Source organism: Diadema antillarum, unplaced genomic scaffold, assembly GCF_040938485.1.
Source record: "Diadema antillarum isolate AM-2024a unplaced genomic scaffold, OU_Dant_1.0 seq00000793_RagTag, whole genome shotgun sequence".
Lineage (NCBI taxonomy): Eukaryota > Metazoa > Echinodermata > Echinoidea > Diadematoida > Diadematidae > Diadema > Diadema antillarum.
The window spans coordinates 275367-290377 of record NW_027271680.1 but is presented as its reverse complement, the minus strand read 5'-3'; the positions used below and the strand labels follow the sequence as shown (position 1 = coordinate 290377).

Here is a 15011-nt window from a genome sequence, read left to right as displayed (position 1 = left end):
GTTTGAGTGATTTTGATATTCAAATACAAATCTTCCTTTAAGCCAAGAAATTGATGTGGTATCAGATCTCATAATATGCTAAAATCAATTACCTTACCAATGCACATTCTTAGACTCTTAAAAGAATTCTAAGGTTTTGACACTTGTTTGGCATAATATCTTCAAGCGTCAATAAAATGATGCTTGTGCATGCAGTGAATACACAATCGCTCCTGAAATCTGCACTATAACTAGGACTAAGACTTCTCATGCTCAAGAAAACTAGTGTTTCCATATGTTACGACAAAATGCTTTTGACAAAATGAGCAATTAAAAAGCATAAAAAATAACTATTCATGAAAAGAATGTGTTACAAGAAGCATACTGCTGTAACATGATGGACTGAATACAAAATTTTTCAACAAGATTTGTTTGCTCACTGATCAACAAGAAGCCAGCACACAGTCAGGAATAGTATGCACTGATTTCTGGAACCACATATTTTTCAAAAAATGGACTAAACTTTTAGTAAAAAAAACAAAAAAAACAACAACTAGCACAGTCATATAGAAAGTGGCAGTTTACAATGTAAGTACTGAACAAATAGCTTTTGTTAATTTGGTTGAAAAGAATACAGACTTACCTGTACATTTCAATATGGACCTATTTCATGAAAATAATGCCACAAGAAAAATATTCCAGAAAAAAAAAAAATCAAAATTCAAAAATATTTCTCCCATTGACAGAGAACAGAGAGATTGGTAATCTACCTGTGCGAAAGCAGTCAAGCTGTACACTCATTCCCTTTCCATGGTCAACTACATGATCGTGCCATCGAACAATGAAAATATCGATCGGGTGCGAGGTACGCACAGAGTGTGCGCTGATGAGCTCACAACCTCTTTTCTTATACCCACAAGAGTCACCTGATGAATGGGGTCAGTGAAACTCAAAATCTACAGAGCTACGCCTTGATTGTTACATATATCTTCATACCAGTTTATAGCAAAACAAGCGCACATTACATTGGAAAAAAGGTAAATAATGCTGTGATACACAAAGTTTTCAGAAAGAAAGAGAACAGATACTGATAGAAGAAACTTTAATTTTTCTGTCAGTGGCATATTTCTGGGCAGCATAACATGAATAAACACAAATTTAGGCCACTAATGCAGGCACTCTTGTCTACATTTTGGAAACCTGGTACAGGAACAGGTTAACAGCGACTGCTAGTCACTAAGTAAATGTACAACTTTGGTCTTGTTCTGCACTGAAGTCAAAAGAAAAGTACTTCAGCCAGTAAGTGACATATTCTTTAATGTGTATAGCAATCAATGTGCATGATTGTACATAAACAAAATATAAGTCTGTTTTCATGATGTCATATCTGGGCAAAGATATCTGCTTAAAATTTGGTGGTTAGCAGTGGCTAAACGCAACAAACAACGATCCAACCAGGCACTTCCAAAATCTATGAGCAGATATTCTACATGTATTTGAATTATGAGATCTACAATGATTTATTGGCTACGTACATACTATACTCAAACTTTATAGTAACTGTTGCAGCATGAGGCCAAGCTTTAAATCTTTGAAGATGTCTGAACTCACTGCTTGTGTGTTCATGATGATAGGGTACGAAAAGCTGCCAAGATTTCAGACAGGGTCTTTAATATTGCACATGTATGCTTTCAGCGAACGATAGGTGGGAAAAATTCTTCTCATAAGAAAACAAAAACAAAAACAAGACTTCATCCTGTTAGAGGAAAAAACACATGGTAATGATTCTGCCAACTGAGGTAAAGCAAGGGATGACTACCTTTCTGTAATGTGATTACCACAAACAGGTTAAAGGGAATGATGTTCCTTCAAAAGACAACCAGAGAGAACATAAAAAGAGAGGAGGTATACTGACAGAATTATTTCAAAACCGAAAATCTTCTTGCATAATACAAATAATATTTAAAAAAAATGAAATTCTGTGAAATCCCTGTGGAAGATTTGTGAAATTTCAGCTGGCCACCACAGATTTATATTTCCCTATGGACATGGACATGGACGTTGGGCTGCTCTCGCATGACTGCAATGCACTAATTATACTGGTATCATACAACAACTAAAAAGAATACAGCTATCCAATTGGTCAATTACACTCATCACGTGACATAAAGTATCAGTGCTTGCTGTCACTGTCAAGTATAGCTGATGTCACAAATTTCCAGCAACTCTCATGTTAATTAAACTCCTGATCAGCTCCTATTTTTTGTTTAATTGCACGGCTCTGATATCAAAATAAGCAAACCTTTGCCACATGCATTCAATCAGCTACAAGCAGGCATTCAGTCACTGATTTTACTCTTAACCACTCCAACCAACTAGCATTGTCTACAACTGAAAGTGACTGCACCACTATTTGCCTTTCATAATTAAAAAAAAAAAAAAAACATGATTGCCATTTCTGTGCTAAATTCATGAATCTGTATGGACCTCATTTGTTGATGTAAGAGGTATTGTATTGAATAGTGCATGGTCTTTATCCAGGCAATGGGACAAGATTTCTCACTAGCTGAAAGGTGAGGTGCACTATTCAGTAAGGCCAGCTTTCAACTCGTACAAAATCTTGTTCCATCACACTCATGACCATCAACTATTTGTATACTATTTACACTGGCTCTATTCCACTTGCTGTCCATAGAGCAAGCAGCCGTCCATACAGCAAGCAGCCATTACTATGTAATGACCAAAAAACATATTCAAGTAAGATGGAGCATCAACAACAATAATTTAGCAAGATGGTTTGTGGAAACACTTCACTCTAGCCCTGAGTCCTGGAAAATAATCGCAAGTAGCTTGGTAGTGAAGTTGGGAATGTCCTCATGTAGGAGAAGAGAACATCCTAGGAATAAGGATGGATGTAAATCATCTTTTCCAAACTTCTACAGTTTACGGCATGCCTCCTCTACACTAGACTGTACTTCATCACACTGCACATCTGACTTGCGTATAAAGTGAAGGGCATAAAATATAATTCTGCACAATAGCAGCTACAACCAGGTAACCAAGCAAGTGCACCTGCCATTGTGCATGGTGAAGCTCCAGATAGGAATCCTTTACAACCATGCATCAATCGTTTGAGGAGGCATGGCTGCAGTTGATGAAACTCCTCCATTTTACTTTACTGAGCGTTAAACCAATGATATCACCAATCTTGACTGACACTTCAATCAATAGAAAAATAAAAATCATTACATTTATTAGGATCACCATCTGTTCCGCCAAATAGAACTTCAGTCCTGGTCTCCACACTAACCAAAGTGAGATCACTTTTTGTGAGAGAAGAGCTGGTTCTCGTTAATCTTCCGCGCCTTCAGACAGGCCGCCTCCACGGCTTCGATCAAGCAGCGTCTGAAGCCTCCTTTCTCCAGTTCGTGGATGGCATCGATGGTGGTCCCGCCCGGAGAGCACACGTCATCCTTCAGCTCCGAGGGGTGCTTCTCTCCCGCCAGCACCATCTTGGCAGAGCCCTGCGTGAGTTTGGACACACAAAAATTAGTTGTCAAGCTGCATGAACCACAACATGTGAACCTGCAAACAATTGCTCCCATAACATATCTACACACTATTTTTTTTTTTAATACTTCATTTCTGTATCCATGTATATACATTGTATCTGCATGTTTTAGGAATATTTTATTGTATATATATATACAATATGTGCTTTGTAAGATGCGAATAAAGAGTATAAAGCCAAACATAAATTCTACCCACAAACATTCAAGTTTAACCCTAACTCTAATCCTAATCCTCACATCAAACTCCAAATGTAAACCCAAAACCCTATCACAACCCTTACCCTCAGCCCTTGGAGAAAGACCAGAGAGCAATTGTTGCAGGAGTAAATGTTATGTCACCATCAAGCCTGCCCTCCACATACATGTAAAGAGGCTCTTTGGTATGGCAATGCTTCATAATCATGTTACACGTGGCATAGTCAGACATGTGCTTGGTGTGATTACACACAGTCATGTAGTGTCTGCCTATCCCCACTCGGTGAGGTTGGAAGATTTGTTTCCATTTTGCTGTTTCTCTACACTCCTTGGTCATTTAAAAGCAACACGACATTCATGATTGAAGCTCAAGAGGAAGAAAAATGAGAAATCTTTTCAAAAAGCTACATTCTCTTTCTCACAGCTACAATGTATGTGAGTACTAAAAAAGCATAAATTTTGGCCTGCATGAAACTTTTGTGAAATTTCACAGGCTAGGATTCATGAAAACAAAATGAAAGAGAAAGTTTTTGCCTATCAATGCATTGACGACCAATACATCTTACAAATACTGATTACAGTGTACTACACTAGTGTGGAAACTAGGTGTTCCAGCGTGTTTTATAGTAGTGAGTACTATAGTTTTATTGTTTAGTTTATATTGACCAGCAGTGTGTGTTCAGCAAATACCTGTATTCAGTTTCATGCCGCAAATTTTTCAGGTTGCAAAGTACTCTCCTTTACATATTTCAAATCATAATTGGCAACCTGATGCCTATTATACATTTGACTTGCACTTGGACAATCTGAAAATATTTCAAACAAAAATGTTCAATACTCCTAGGAGCCATTCAAGTAAAGAGTAATTTTACATCAGAGCTAATATTGCATTAAATTTGCTCTATGCTATGACAATCTTCAATATTACAACATATTGATACAATGGCATTGTGTTTAATCTTCCTTTAGCAGAAAAAATAGTTAATGACTTCATTCTATCATGTATTCTTTCATAATCCACTTAATAACAATTACAATGCAATTACATCCATATTATGTAAGTTGCAAAGAAATCACTGCCACTTTTGTGACAGGAGGCAACCTGTAACAGCCAATTTATTTTTCTGACCATCATCGGCACATGAGTTGTCCATACTCACCAATAATGTCTGTGCTCCAAGCTTGATGGCAATGTCCCTTGGTAGTCCCATCTTTACACCACCATCTGCTAGGGCATCAATAGCGACGTAAGCCTGCAAAATAATCATTTACGATCATCAACTCATTGCTTTGAAGGTCTGGGGTGCAGTATGTGTCATATCTACAGTATGGGGACCTATGAGAACTTGGATGCAACGTCTTAGGACAACACTACGAGAAATGATTTAGAATATAAGTATAACTGAATGTCTGATCACTCAAATTACTAGCAATGGTTTGATGAAATGCCTGTGCCAATGGACTATGTAAAGGAAGATTTTCAGTTGAGGATCAAAACTGTGTAAATCCATATGCAACTTTGTACATGGTATAATGGCCTTCAGCTCTTTACTAGACTGCATGTATAAAGTTAAACGTCCAGCTGTTCTTTAAAGTAGGCATAATCTGCACTTTGTAAAGGATGGTCTCTCACTGCTTTTATGTATGCTGAATTCAGCTTCCATTTTGTACACTTGTTTTGCTTCATTCCCCCCCCCCTCTTTTTGTCTTAATCATAATGAAGATAATATCAGATTAAGCCGAAAATTTTCACACCCATTAAACAAATTCTATTCATTTATACTGATAGACATTTTCAGTGCAGAAGCACAATCCTTTCATAAGTTATCAGAGTTGAAAGTGAGGAGTTTGTTGAGGGTTAAGAAGTAAATATGGGCCTCCGAGACATACTAGTCTTTATCCCACTATTCTACAAAAAAAAAAAAAATCTATAAATAAAAACCTGAGAAAAACACAGTTTCACATTAATTTTATGCTCCCAAAATTTAACATTGTGTAGAACAATCATTCTTTCAGAAAATATGAAAAAAAAAACCCCAAGAATGACTAGGTTGACCCATTTCACTTATTCTGAGTCCTCCTGTAAAATTAGGGCATGCAACTTTTTGTTGATTTTGTAACATGCGGTCACATTTTGTCTCAAATTTACTTGATACTCAAGCACCACTCACATAGGCCGGCCCGCAGCCACTAACCGCCATGGCTGCGTCTATCATGCTCTCGTCGCCCTCCAGACTTATTCCCAGACGGGAAAAGAGGGACTGGATGAGCCTGTTGTCTCCTTCCTTGACATGGGTCCCACAGGCAAACACTGTTGCACCTTGCATGATGATGGATGGAGTGTTCGGCATGGCCCGGATTACCCTGGATTTATCTGGCAAAATCTGCAGAGAGTACAGACGAACTCTATGATAGAGTACCAAAGTGATGACGTCACAGTCTTTTTATAGCTTAGGTTGGAGCCAAGTGTGTGCAAAAAACACTCGGGCAAGGTTAGGTCAGGCTAAATAATTCCAGAGGTAAATACTTGTACTGTGTATTGAGATCAAAAGTTGAACCTCAATTTCAAATGATTATAACAAAAACAATAATAATCATGATGCCAATAATTGTAAATAATTAATTTATTATATTAAGTGTATTCATTAATGTAAATAATGGCACTAATGATAATCATTATTACCTGTGATCACTATCATATCATGTCATTAATTATTACTATTGTATTGTAATAACAATTAGGCTCATTCTTTTTCTTCTTCTTCTTCTTCTTATTATTATTATTATTATTACTATTATTATTATCATTATTATCATTATCATCATCATCATCATCATTATATTTAATCATTATGATCATTGTTATTATACAGCTTTGAATAAAAACCAAGTTGACATACACTGCAGTACGGATAATAATAATTTCACAACAATAGCTCTTCTGTGTGTGGCTCCTACTCACATCTTCAATGTAGTCTATTGAAATGCCAGCAGCTAGGGAGATGAACAGATGGTTCTTGTTGACGAACGGAGCTACTTCCTTCAGCACTGCCCCCGCCAGATTGGGCTTGATTGCCAGAAAGACAGTGTCCGCCATCTCCAACAGCTCTCTGTTGCTATGTGTCGTTCTTGCTCCCAGGTCCTGGAGTTTGAATACAGGAACACACACAAATACGCACACACACACATACACACACACACACAAGCAAAGAAAGTGGAAAATGGGTAGCAAATTTCATGTTTGCCTTGTGATTGGAGTCACTGTTGTGACACCATAAACCTCGTTATGCACATGTATACAATGTATGAGGCTTCTTGATGTGATACAAAAAGCTAACAATTATTTATGAATCACTTTACAGGATTATCAATAACTTCCAAAAAATTTAAATCTGTTTTCCATTAGGGTTTGTTGCTTATCTTCTCATTTTTCTTTCTTAAAACAACAACAAAAACAATAAAAAATGCATTACACACTCTGGTCAACCACAAAAGAGTTTCAAAACCTACATGTACGTAAGCACTGATAATGTTTTCTACCAAGAGGGCTGCATGCTCTATGCTTGTTAAAAAAGTTTGTGAGTGCCCACAAACTTTGCAAAAAGCGCAAGACAGCCTACTTCTTAAGTCTGGATAAAATTGTTTATTGTTTTAGCATTTTATATGCAAGTGAAAAATTATTTCTTCCATGGTTATGGAGACATTGTAAGAAAATGATATAATAAAATAGTCATAATGAAAGAGAGCATTTTCCGGAAATGAGAAAATCGTAACTCGTAATACAGGTATCGAAAGCAGTCCAAAGGAAATTTTGAGTCTGATCAACTCTTGCATGTTTTAACCCTTTGGTAGTGAATTGGGAGAAAAAGCAAAACATATAAAAATAATCATGGAACTACAACAGGCAAGAGCAGCTCCATATATGTTGTAGCTCCACACAAAAAAAGAACAACTTGTACCACATTTAACACACTGTCTAAAGTCTCTGGTACAGAAAGGGCAAAAATAGCAGGCAATTTTGTTGTACATCATGTTCTCTTCTTTCTCCTTCTCCCTCTCCCCACACAATGTTGGAGAATAAGGCCAGGTACACTATGAAAAAATAAAAATGAAAATAAATAATTACATATCATATAAAAGTCACACTTTCTCATGTCAATTAAAAAAAAAAAAAACTAGAAAGGAGGATGAGGACTCTTTTTTGCCTTTAGGTACAAATGTATCAGGATATGGACGATATGCTGGATTTGAATACGACCCATCCACTGCTTTGTTGTTGTAAGTTCAAAAGACATGTCATTCATATTTGCATACGGTGAGCACAGTGCTATTTGGGTAGCCTCATTTCCACTTGTTTTTAAGTACGCTATGATATTTAAAAACATGTACATTTGTAGGCTGTGCATGTGTGAGGTTTGAAACACTGTTGCATTGACAAAGGATATCACTGTTTAAAAAAAAAAAAACAGAAAGGAATCAGTGGCAGACTCGGCTCACGAGGGGGGGGGGGGGAGGGGTGGTGCACCAGGTGTGCGCCCCTTTGAATATTTTTTCAAATAAAAGAAATAAGAAAAAAAAAGGAAAGGGGCATGAGAGTCCCCCTTTTATAATTTGCTAAAGAAGAGAATTGCTGATTAAACCCTGAAGTGGCACCAGAAATATTTTTGCGCCCTCCAGCTCTCCCCCCCCCCCCCCCCCCCCAAGAATTCCTGTACCGGCCCCTGGGAATTTAATAGTACAATCTCTCACCTCTATAAGTTGCAAGTTTCTTTTTGATGGGGCACTGACTGCTATCCTGTCAGCTGCAACTGCACCTATTGAATGAGATGAAATGGGGTGATGAGAAAACATAATGTACAAATATATGTCATTGGGTGTGCTTATCAACTCTTTTTCTCGGCAGAAAAAGGTTTTCCAAACAGCTTTCAAGGAATTTTTACGAGTTGATAAATGCAGAGCTGTTTTGAAAGCCCTTTCGGAAAGCCTTTTCGAAAGCCGCAAATTTGTGGCTTTCCAAACAGGTCTCCTAAACAGGTTGTCCGAAACCTGTTTGTAAAAGCCTTTTGAAGTTGATAAACGCAAAGCTGTTTTTAAACGGCTTTGTAGTATTGTACTGCAGCTACAGACAATGAACGCCTTATGTAAATATGACCTCTTCTCCTCGGGTAGAATTGCGCAATACAGCTGCAGCTGTGCAGTGACAGGCCAGTTATCGTGTTCGCTAAGAGTTGATAAACGCAACTATTTTGGAAGCTGTTTCTAGAGGGCTTTGGGAACGGCATTGGAAAACCGTTTGTAGGGGAAAGTTGATACACACAGCCTTTGTATAATCTCTTGTGAATAAATAGAACATGTACATTGTATATGTAGATGAACATTATTAATAAAACTCATGATTATTATCTGTAGGCCTACAATGTACACCTACAGTACATTGAGTAAATCTATTGCAATGGAATGTCTAATTGCGCTAGATCTACTACTGAAAGTATGCATACTATTCATTTATTTACACTCTCTTCTCAGCTCAGACTACATAGATCAGTATCAGACTACCATGGTTATACCAGAAACTTCTTGGTCAGAACTCAGATGTTCAGGCAGAGTGATACTTAACCAATATAAATACTACATGTACAGTGTAAATACTGTAAAAGTGGAAATTTTCGCAGTGTTCAAATTTTCGCGCATTTCGCGCAACCAGAAACTAGCGCGAAAATAAAAGCACACAAATATTTTTGCTTGCCATATGTTCCTGTGCGTGATGTCTTGATTCCGCGGAATTAAAAACACACAAAACTCTTCTCACCCAGCCAAGTGCGAAAAATTAGTCGCGCGAAAATATTAACTTTTACAGTAGTAATACTCTCTAGGGCTACAATACTTAAAGGACAAGTTCACCTTCATAGACATGTGGGTTGAGTGAATACAGCAATATTAGTAGAACACATCAGTGAGAGTTTGAGCAAAATCGGACAATCCGTTAAAAAGTTATGAATTTTTGAAGTTTCTGCTCAGTCACAGCTGGATGAAAAGACTAAGTTGGATAGCTTGTGATGTCACATGAGTACAACGTTATATAAAGAAAGAATAAAGAAAATTCAACATATTTCCATTTTTCTCGCATAACAAAAGAACACTCGACTTCTCTCTTTCAGAAGGCAGGGCTAATAATATTACCCTTAACATACGTCAGTAGCAAGTCGAAGAAATGTGCACTTTATTCAAAAAGTAAAGTTTTATGAAATTCTCTTTTTATTTTCCTTATGTAGTTGTACGCATGTGACATCATACACTGTAGTAGTCTTCTCTTCCAGCAGTCACTGCGCAGATACTTAGAATATTAAACTTTTGAACGGACAGTCCAATTTTCCTCAAACTTTCACTGATGTGTTCTACTAATATTGCTGCATTCTCTCAATCCTTATGTATATGAAGATGGACTTGTCCTTTAATGTCAACACTTGCACTAAAGTGTCCACTGCACTGCCGTTTTTGATAAAAGATGCTTTCTAGAGTCTATCTCCTTTTTAAATCAAAGAATACAAAAATTTAAGTTCGGCGCCATGCCACCTGGTCACAACGACCCAGCTCAAAGGACTAAACCTGGAACTGAATACAGAGGCTCAGCCTGCATTCATAATCTTCCATAGGCCATAGGTATCCATAAGGTAATACAAACAAATACAGCTGTAGACATGCATCTTTGAAAATTTGTCATTTTAGATTTCTGACACTTTTTTAAAACCCAATTAAAACTCTCTTCATCAAGGATGGAACTCAGGTGACATGCAAGCGTCCGAAGCGTAGTCTAGTCTCCGCGGAACATAAACTTTATCCTCAATGTGCAATGACAAGATACAGACTGATCTAGTTCCAGTCAAGTCAGCTGTAACTTACACAAGTATCGCAACTAGTCAGCCATCTGCCGGCTGCCAGTGATTATGATTGAAGGGCCAGTACCAAGCACGGCCTTTTCAGTTTTTGCATCACACACGTCCACACACTATCGAACGCGAACGTTAGATCTCACTAGACTACATGATGCAAGATAAATGACATAACTCTAAACTTAATTTAGGCCCACATGATTTAGGGTAATTTGAATTTGATAAATTCGTGTATTTTTAACATTTACAACCTGACGACTCATAACAAATTGAAACACAGATGGCAGTGAATTAACAGAAGATCAACACATATTTTGAACACTTCAGCATCAGCTTGTCGACTAATTGTGACCGTGCACCTCAAAACATAAAGTCGCACACACTGATTTTGAGTGAGGACTGAAAATAAGTGAAATGGGTCAACCTAGCCGAACTTGACTTTTTCATATTTTCTGAAAGAGCGGGTCCTCTTTTACATTATGCTAAAATTTGGTATCATAAAACGGGCAGGAAAATGTGTTTTTCAGCAGTTTATCTCAAACATTTTCGGTAGAATAGTGTGATTAGGTGTGTCTTTAGAATCCCTTTTTCATTTCTGAAAAACCTTGTCCACACTCTTCACTTTCAACTTTAATAACTTTTGAAAAGATAGTGCTACTGCTTTGAAAGTTGGCATTATGGACAGAATGTGTTAATGAGGCATGCTTAATTTCAGATTAAGCTGATAATCCCTTCATTGTTGTTACTCTGGTGGTTTACTTCCTGTTTTTTGTCCCATTCATGGCACAGCCAGCACGGTTTGGTAAAGATTAAGCGCTTGAATAGACACTACTTCACAGCCTCTTTTCTCAGTTCACACTTTTCCTGAGTTTGTGCTCTCTTTCCAATATTTAGACTCTAGATAGGTTAGGAGAGTCCATTTGATTTGAGTTATACATCATTTTAAAGCTTAAAGTCTGCTCTTTCAGAATATGGTCTTAACTAAAAATTCATGTCTGGCGACTTTTTGTTTGTTTTGAGATGCACGGTCACAATTTATATAGCAGACTAGAGGTCTAAAGCGAAGCGTTACACAGCGCTTGACGGTCAGTTGCAATGATAAACAAACATGGATTTTAATGCGTGGGACAACGACATTGCATAACCATATGGGAAGTAGTGCGGCAGGCGCGGCAGGCGCGGTATTTAATGTAAGCTAAGTTAGAAAGAGAAAAAAAATCATACATACTTGCTGAAAGCAGCCCCTTCGTTATCGTCATGGCAACATTCCCTGCTCCCAGAAATCCTATCGTGCCGATCGACATTTTGTATAAAATTTCAGCTGGCAACCTCAATTTTGTAACACCGTACTTGTAGCTACCCCTGTGTGCATTAATGCGCAGCACTGAGCATGCATGTGCAAGCTAGCATGTACGCATAGCGCAATCAAAGTCGCCGCCGCGATGATGCAATCACGCCACGTTGACTGTGGTGGGTGAGTGGTCACTACTGTTGCTGTTGTTGTTATTCAAGTTTATCTGGCGTTTACTAGTACGTGGATCATTCCCCTAAGAATATTTACGCCAAACCTTTGCATAATTTTACAAAATTACTGTACATTCCAAATTTTAACCTACATTATTGTCATTTTATTACGAATACAGTGTAACATGGGGGAAAAAACAGAATGGATACGGCCGGAGCGGATATGGTGTGTTTGCTCCACGTACCCTTCAGAGACTCCAACTCTCCCGTTTTCGACGGGAGATCTCCCGCCGAAAACCCATTTTTGCAAAATCTCCCGTTCTCCCGTTTGAGATTCAATTTCTCCCGCCCTGGCTCTTTGTCTCCCGTTGGAAAGGATTTCTTGCATATTTCTATCGTATGTTGAAAAAAAATAAGCCTTAGATAGCACCAGAAAGCATCTAGAACCCTAGGAATTTCGCGCTTCGCACACATCAACTTTGAGTCTCCCGTTTGCTCGGGGTTTCAGTCGGGAGAATCTCCAGATTAGAAGGTACTTTGGGTTGGAGTCTCTGACCCTTCATGACATTCGGAGTACACACGGAAACAAAACAAAACAAGACAAAACAAAACAAAACTCATCGCAGCTGCAGGGATATGACAGTTGACTCCTTGGTCACAGTTTTAATGTGCAGTTGGTAACTTATGTTTATTGCAAAATGTGCAAAATTTAATCAGGTTAAATAATAGTTGGTAAAGATATAGTATAGATAAAAATCTGTGTGTCGACTACTAGTATCTCAGAGAGCGGCGAATGCATACAAGCGCATGTAGTAAATTTGGGATTTCGCCAATGGCATGTATAGATTCGTAAAAGGTTGCAAAAAGGCTCGTTAAATGTTGTAAGAACATTTGCAAAACATTTTTCCTTGTTGCAAACAGTTTTTCTGCCCAAACTTTGAACATGTTCAAAATCTATTTGCGGATTTATTTTTATGTAGGCCTAAACAGTTGCAAAACAGTGATAGGCCCAAGTCTTTGCAAACGGTTGTACGTACGGTGTCGCTGAAGTTCTTATAGCTACTTTTTTAATGTTTTATACCGACACAAGCTTAATAATTATGATTACTGTATAAAATCGACCCAATGAAAAACAAAATGCCACTGGTAGGTCATCATGCCGAAGAAACAGGAGCTTTTCATCTTGACTGAAGTCTTTTTGATCTGCACTGAGTAGCAACCGCTCTCTGACCCAAAGAGTGATCTGTTGTTGTTTTTTCTTTATCCTCGCTGAATTCTTTCTCTTCATCTTTTTCTTTCTCTTAATTTGCACGATAGTTGTAGCAGCAACCAGGTAAATCAGTTCTTTAAGGGTATATTCTGGAAATCCATCTCGAAAATCATTCACCTCTTCGATTGTGGTCGCAAGAAATCAGAATGCTTTGGAAGGTTTGCTCGTCGCAATTTTCTTTTTTTTTAAAAAATATAGGAATGGGTCCATAGATTCATTTGGTACTTTTCCAGGAGTTAGCAAAAGTTCCCAAATATTCACAAATAAAAATAGTTCCAAGGATTGGCAAATAGTTGCTAAACTTCGCAAAAACCATTGCTTACATAATGCCTACGGTAGCTAATAGTCGCCAAATGCCTTTCAATTCAATTCAATTCCGTAGAGTTCAATTCAATTCAATTCACTTCAATTGTCTATTTCCATCATCAAGAAAGAAAAGAAAAGAAAACATGATTGAAAGCGATAGAAGCGGTACAAGTCTTTCGCAAACATTACGAGTTTCACAAACATTCGCTCAAGTGGGTATTAATGGCAGGGGCAAACCATGATTTTCGCCAAAATTCCTCGGAAAAGTTGGCGAATCCAAAATTCACAACGTTCGTAAGCATTCGCCACTCAGTGAGATACCAGCTTCATCATATTCATGACTGAAGTTTAAAGATTGCATGTGATTTGGTGGTGCCCTATAATCATTGTCGTTTGACTGGTTCTAGACTCATTTCGATTCGTTATTATTGTTTTTTTTTTTTTGGGGGGGGGGGTTGTTGCTGCTGCTGTTTTTTGTTTGTTAGTTAGTTTGTTTGTTTGTTAGTTTGTTTTTATGCGTTACAGCCGAGTGATGGCGCGATTCCGAGAACTGCTACCCCATGGGCAGCTCTGAACAGCTGCAGGTCTCGGGATCGCGCCATCACTGGGCTTAACGCGTATAAATGTACGTGTTATTCGCGTCGATGTATAGGGCAACTTGCAATGAAACAACCTGACGGAAGAATATGGATTCGAATAATCAATACCCGTGTCATAAGACATACGGATTAGAACCAATGCATGCGGTCGGGTGGAAGCTCGGTGGTCTAATGGGTAAAACGCCTGCACGCACATCAGGAAGTCGTAGGTTCGATTCCTACCAAAGTATGTATGCCCATGATTTCGATTTCTTTAGTCATGGGTATGCACTGACCAATTCAGTGCTTATATTTTAAGTCAATGCATGACAATTTGTCAATCAGTTGCAAGTGAAAGAATTATGTGCTTTTCATGTGTGGAATTCTGCTTATATTTTTTTTATATCATTGTTCGAATGTGACATCCAAAATTGTTGCAGTCTTCTTATCTTCTATTCTTCTTATGACAACGGTACTGAATCTAAAATGACTTCTAAACAGATCGTCCGAACGAACTAAATGTAAGCTACTCTTTCTGCATGATTAACTAAATGTTGAGTTTCATTGTGTTGCTCTCCGATGCCACATACACAGACATTCTTTCTCAATTCATATTGCACCCTTTGCACCTGCTGTTTGTTTACTCTTCTTCCCCATCTTCTTCCTTTATGAATCTTCTATCTATTTATTTATCAATCAAACTTAATTATTCATTGATTCATTCATATATTCATTCACTCATACATACATTTATGGA

At 37.8% G+C, this 15011-nt stretch overlaps 1 protein-coding gene across 1 annotated transcript; it reads right to left on the bottom strand.

Annotated features, from left to right (window-relative positions):
- Positions 1–3057: 3057 nt before the first annotated feature.
- LOC139739288 (pyrroline-5-carboxylate reductase 1, mitochondrial-like) lies at positions 3058–11993 on the bottom strand. The gene is made up of 6 exons (XM_071649902.1): positions 11865–11993; positions 8496–8560; positions 6709–6888; positions 5918–6130; positions 4907–4999; positions 3058–3503 (listed from the first exon to the last, which is right to left on the bottom strand). Exons 1-6 carry the CDS (start codon positions 11938–11940, stop codon positions 3300–3302), a joined length of 831 nt encoding a protein of 276 aa, XP_071506003.1. The 5' UTR covers positions 11941–11993; the 3' UTR covers positions 3058–3299.
- Positions 11994–15011: the final 3018 nt, after the last annotated feature.

What these genes read in the sequence shown, in the direction of transcription:
- LOC139739288 (XM_071649902.1), bottom strand. Translation starts at nt 11,940, where the DNA reads ATGTCGATCGGCACGATAGGATTTCTGGGAGCAGGGAATGTTGCCATG. An exon ending in GAAGGGGCTGCTTTCAGCAA is followed by an intron (nt 8,561 to 11,864) that starts GTATGTATGATT and finishes CTCATTCAATAG; the next exon opens with GTGCAGTTGCAGCTGACAGG. An exon ending in GAAACTTGCAACTTATAGAG is followed by an intron (nt 6,889 to 8,495) that starts GTGAGAGATTGT and finishes TTCAAACTCCAG; the next exon opens with GACCTGGGAGCAAGAACGAC.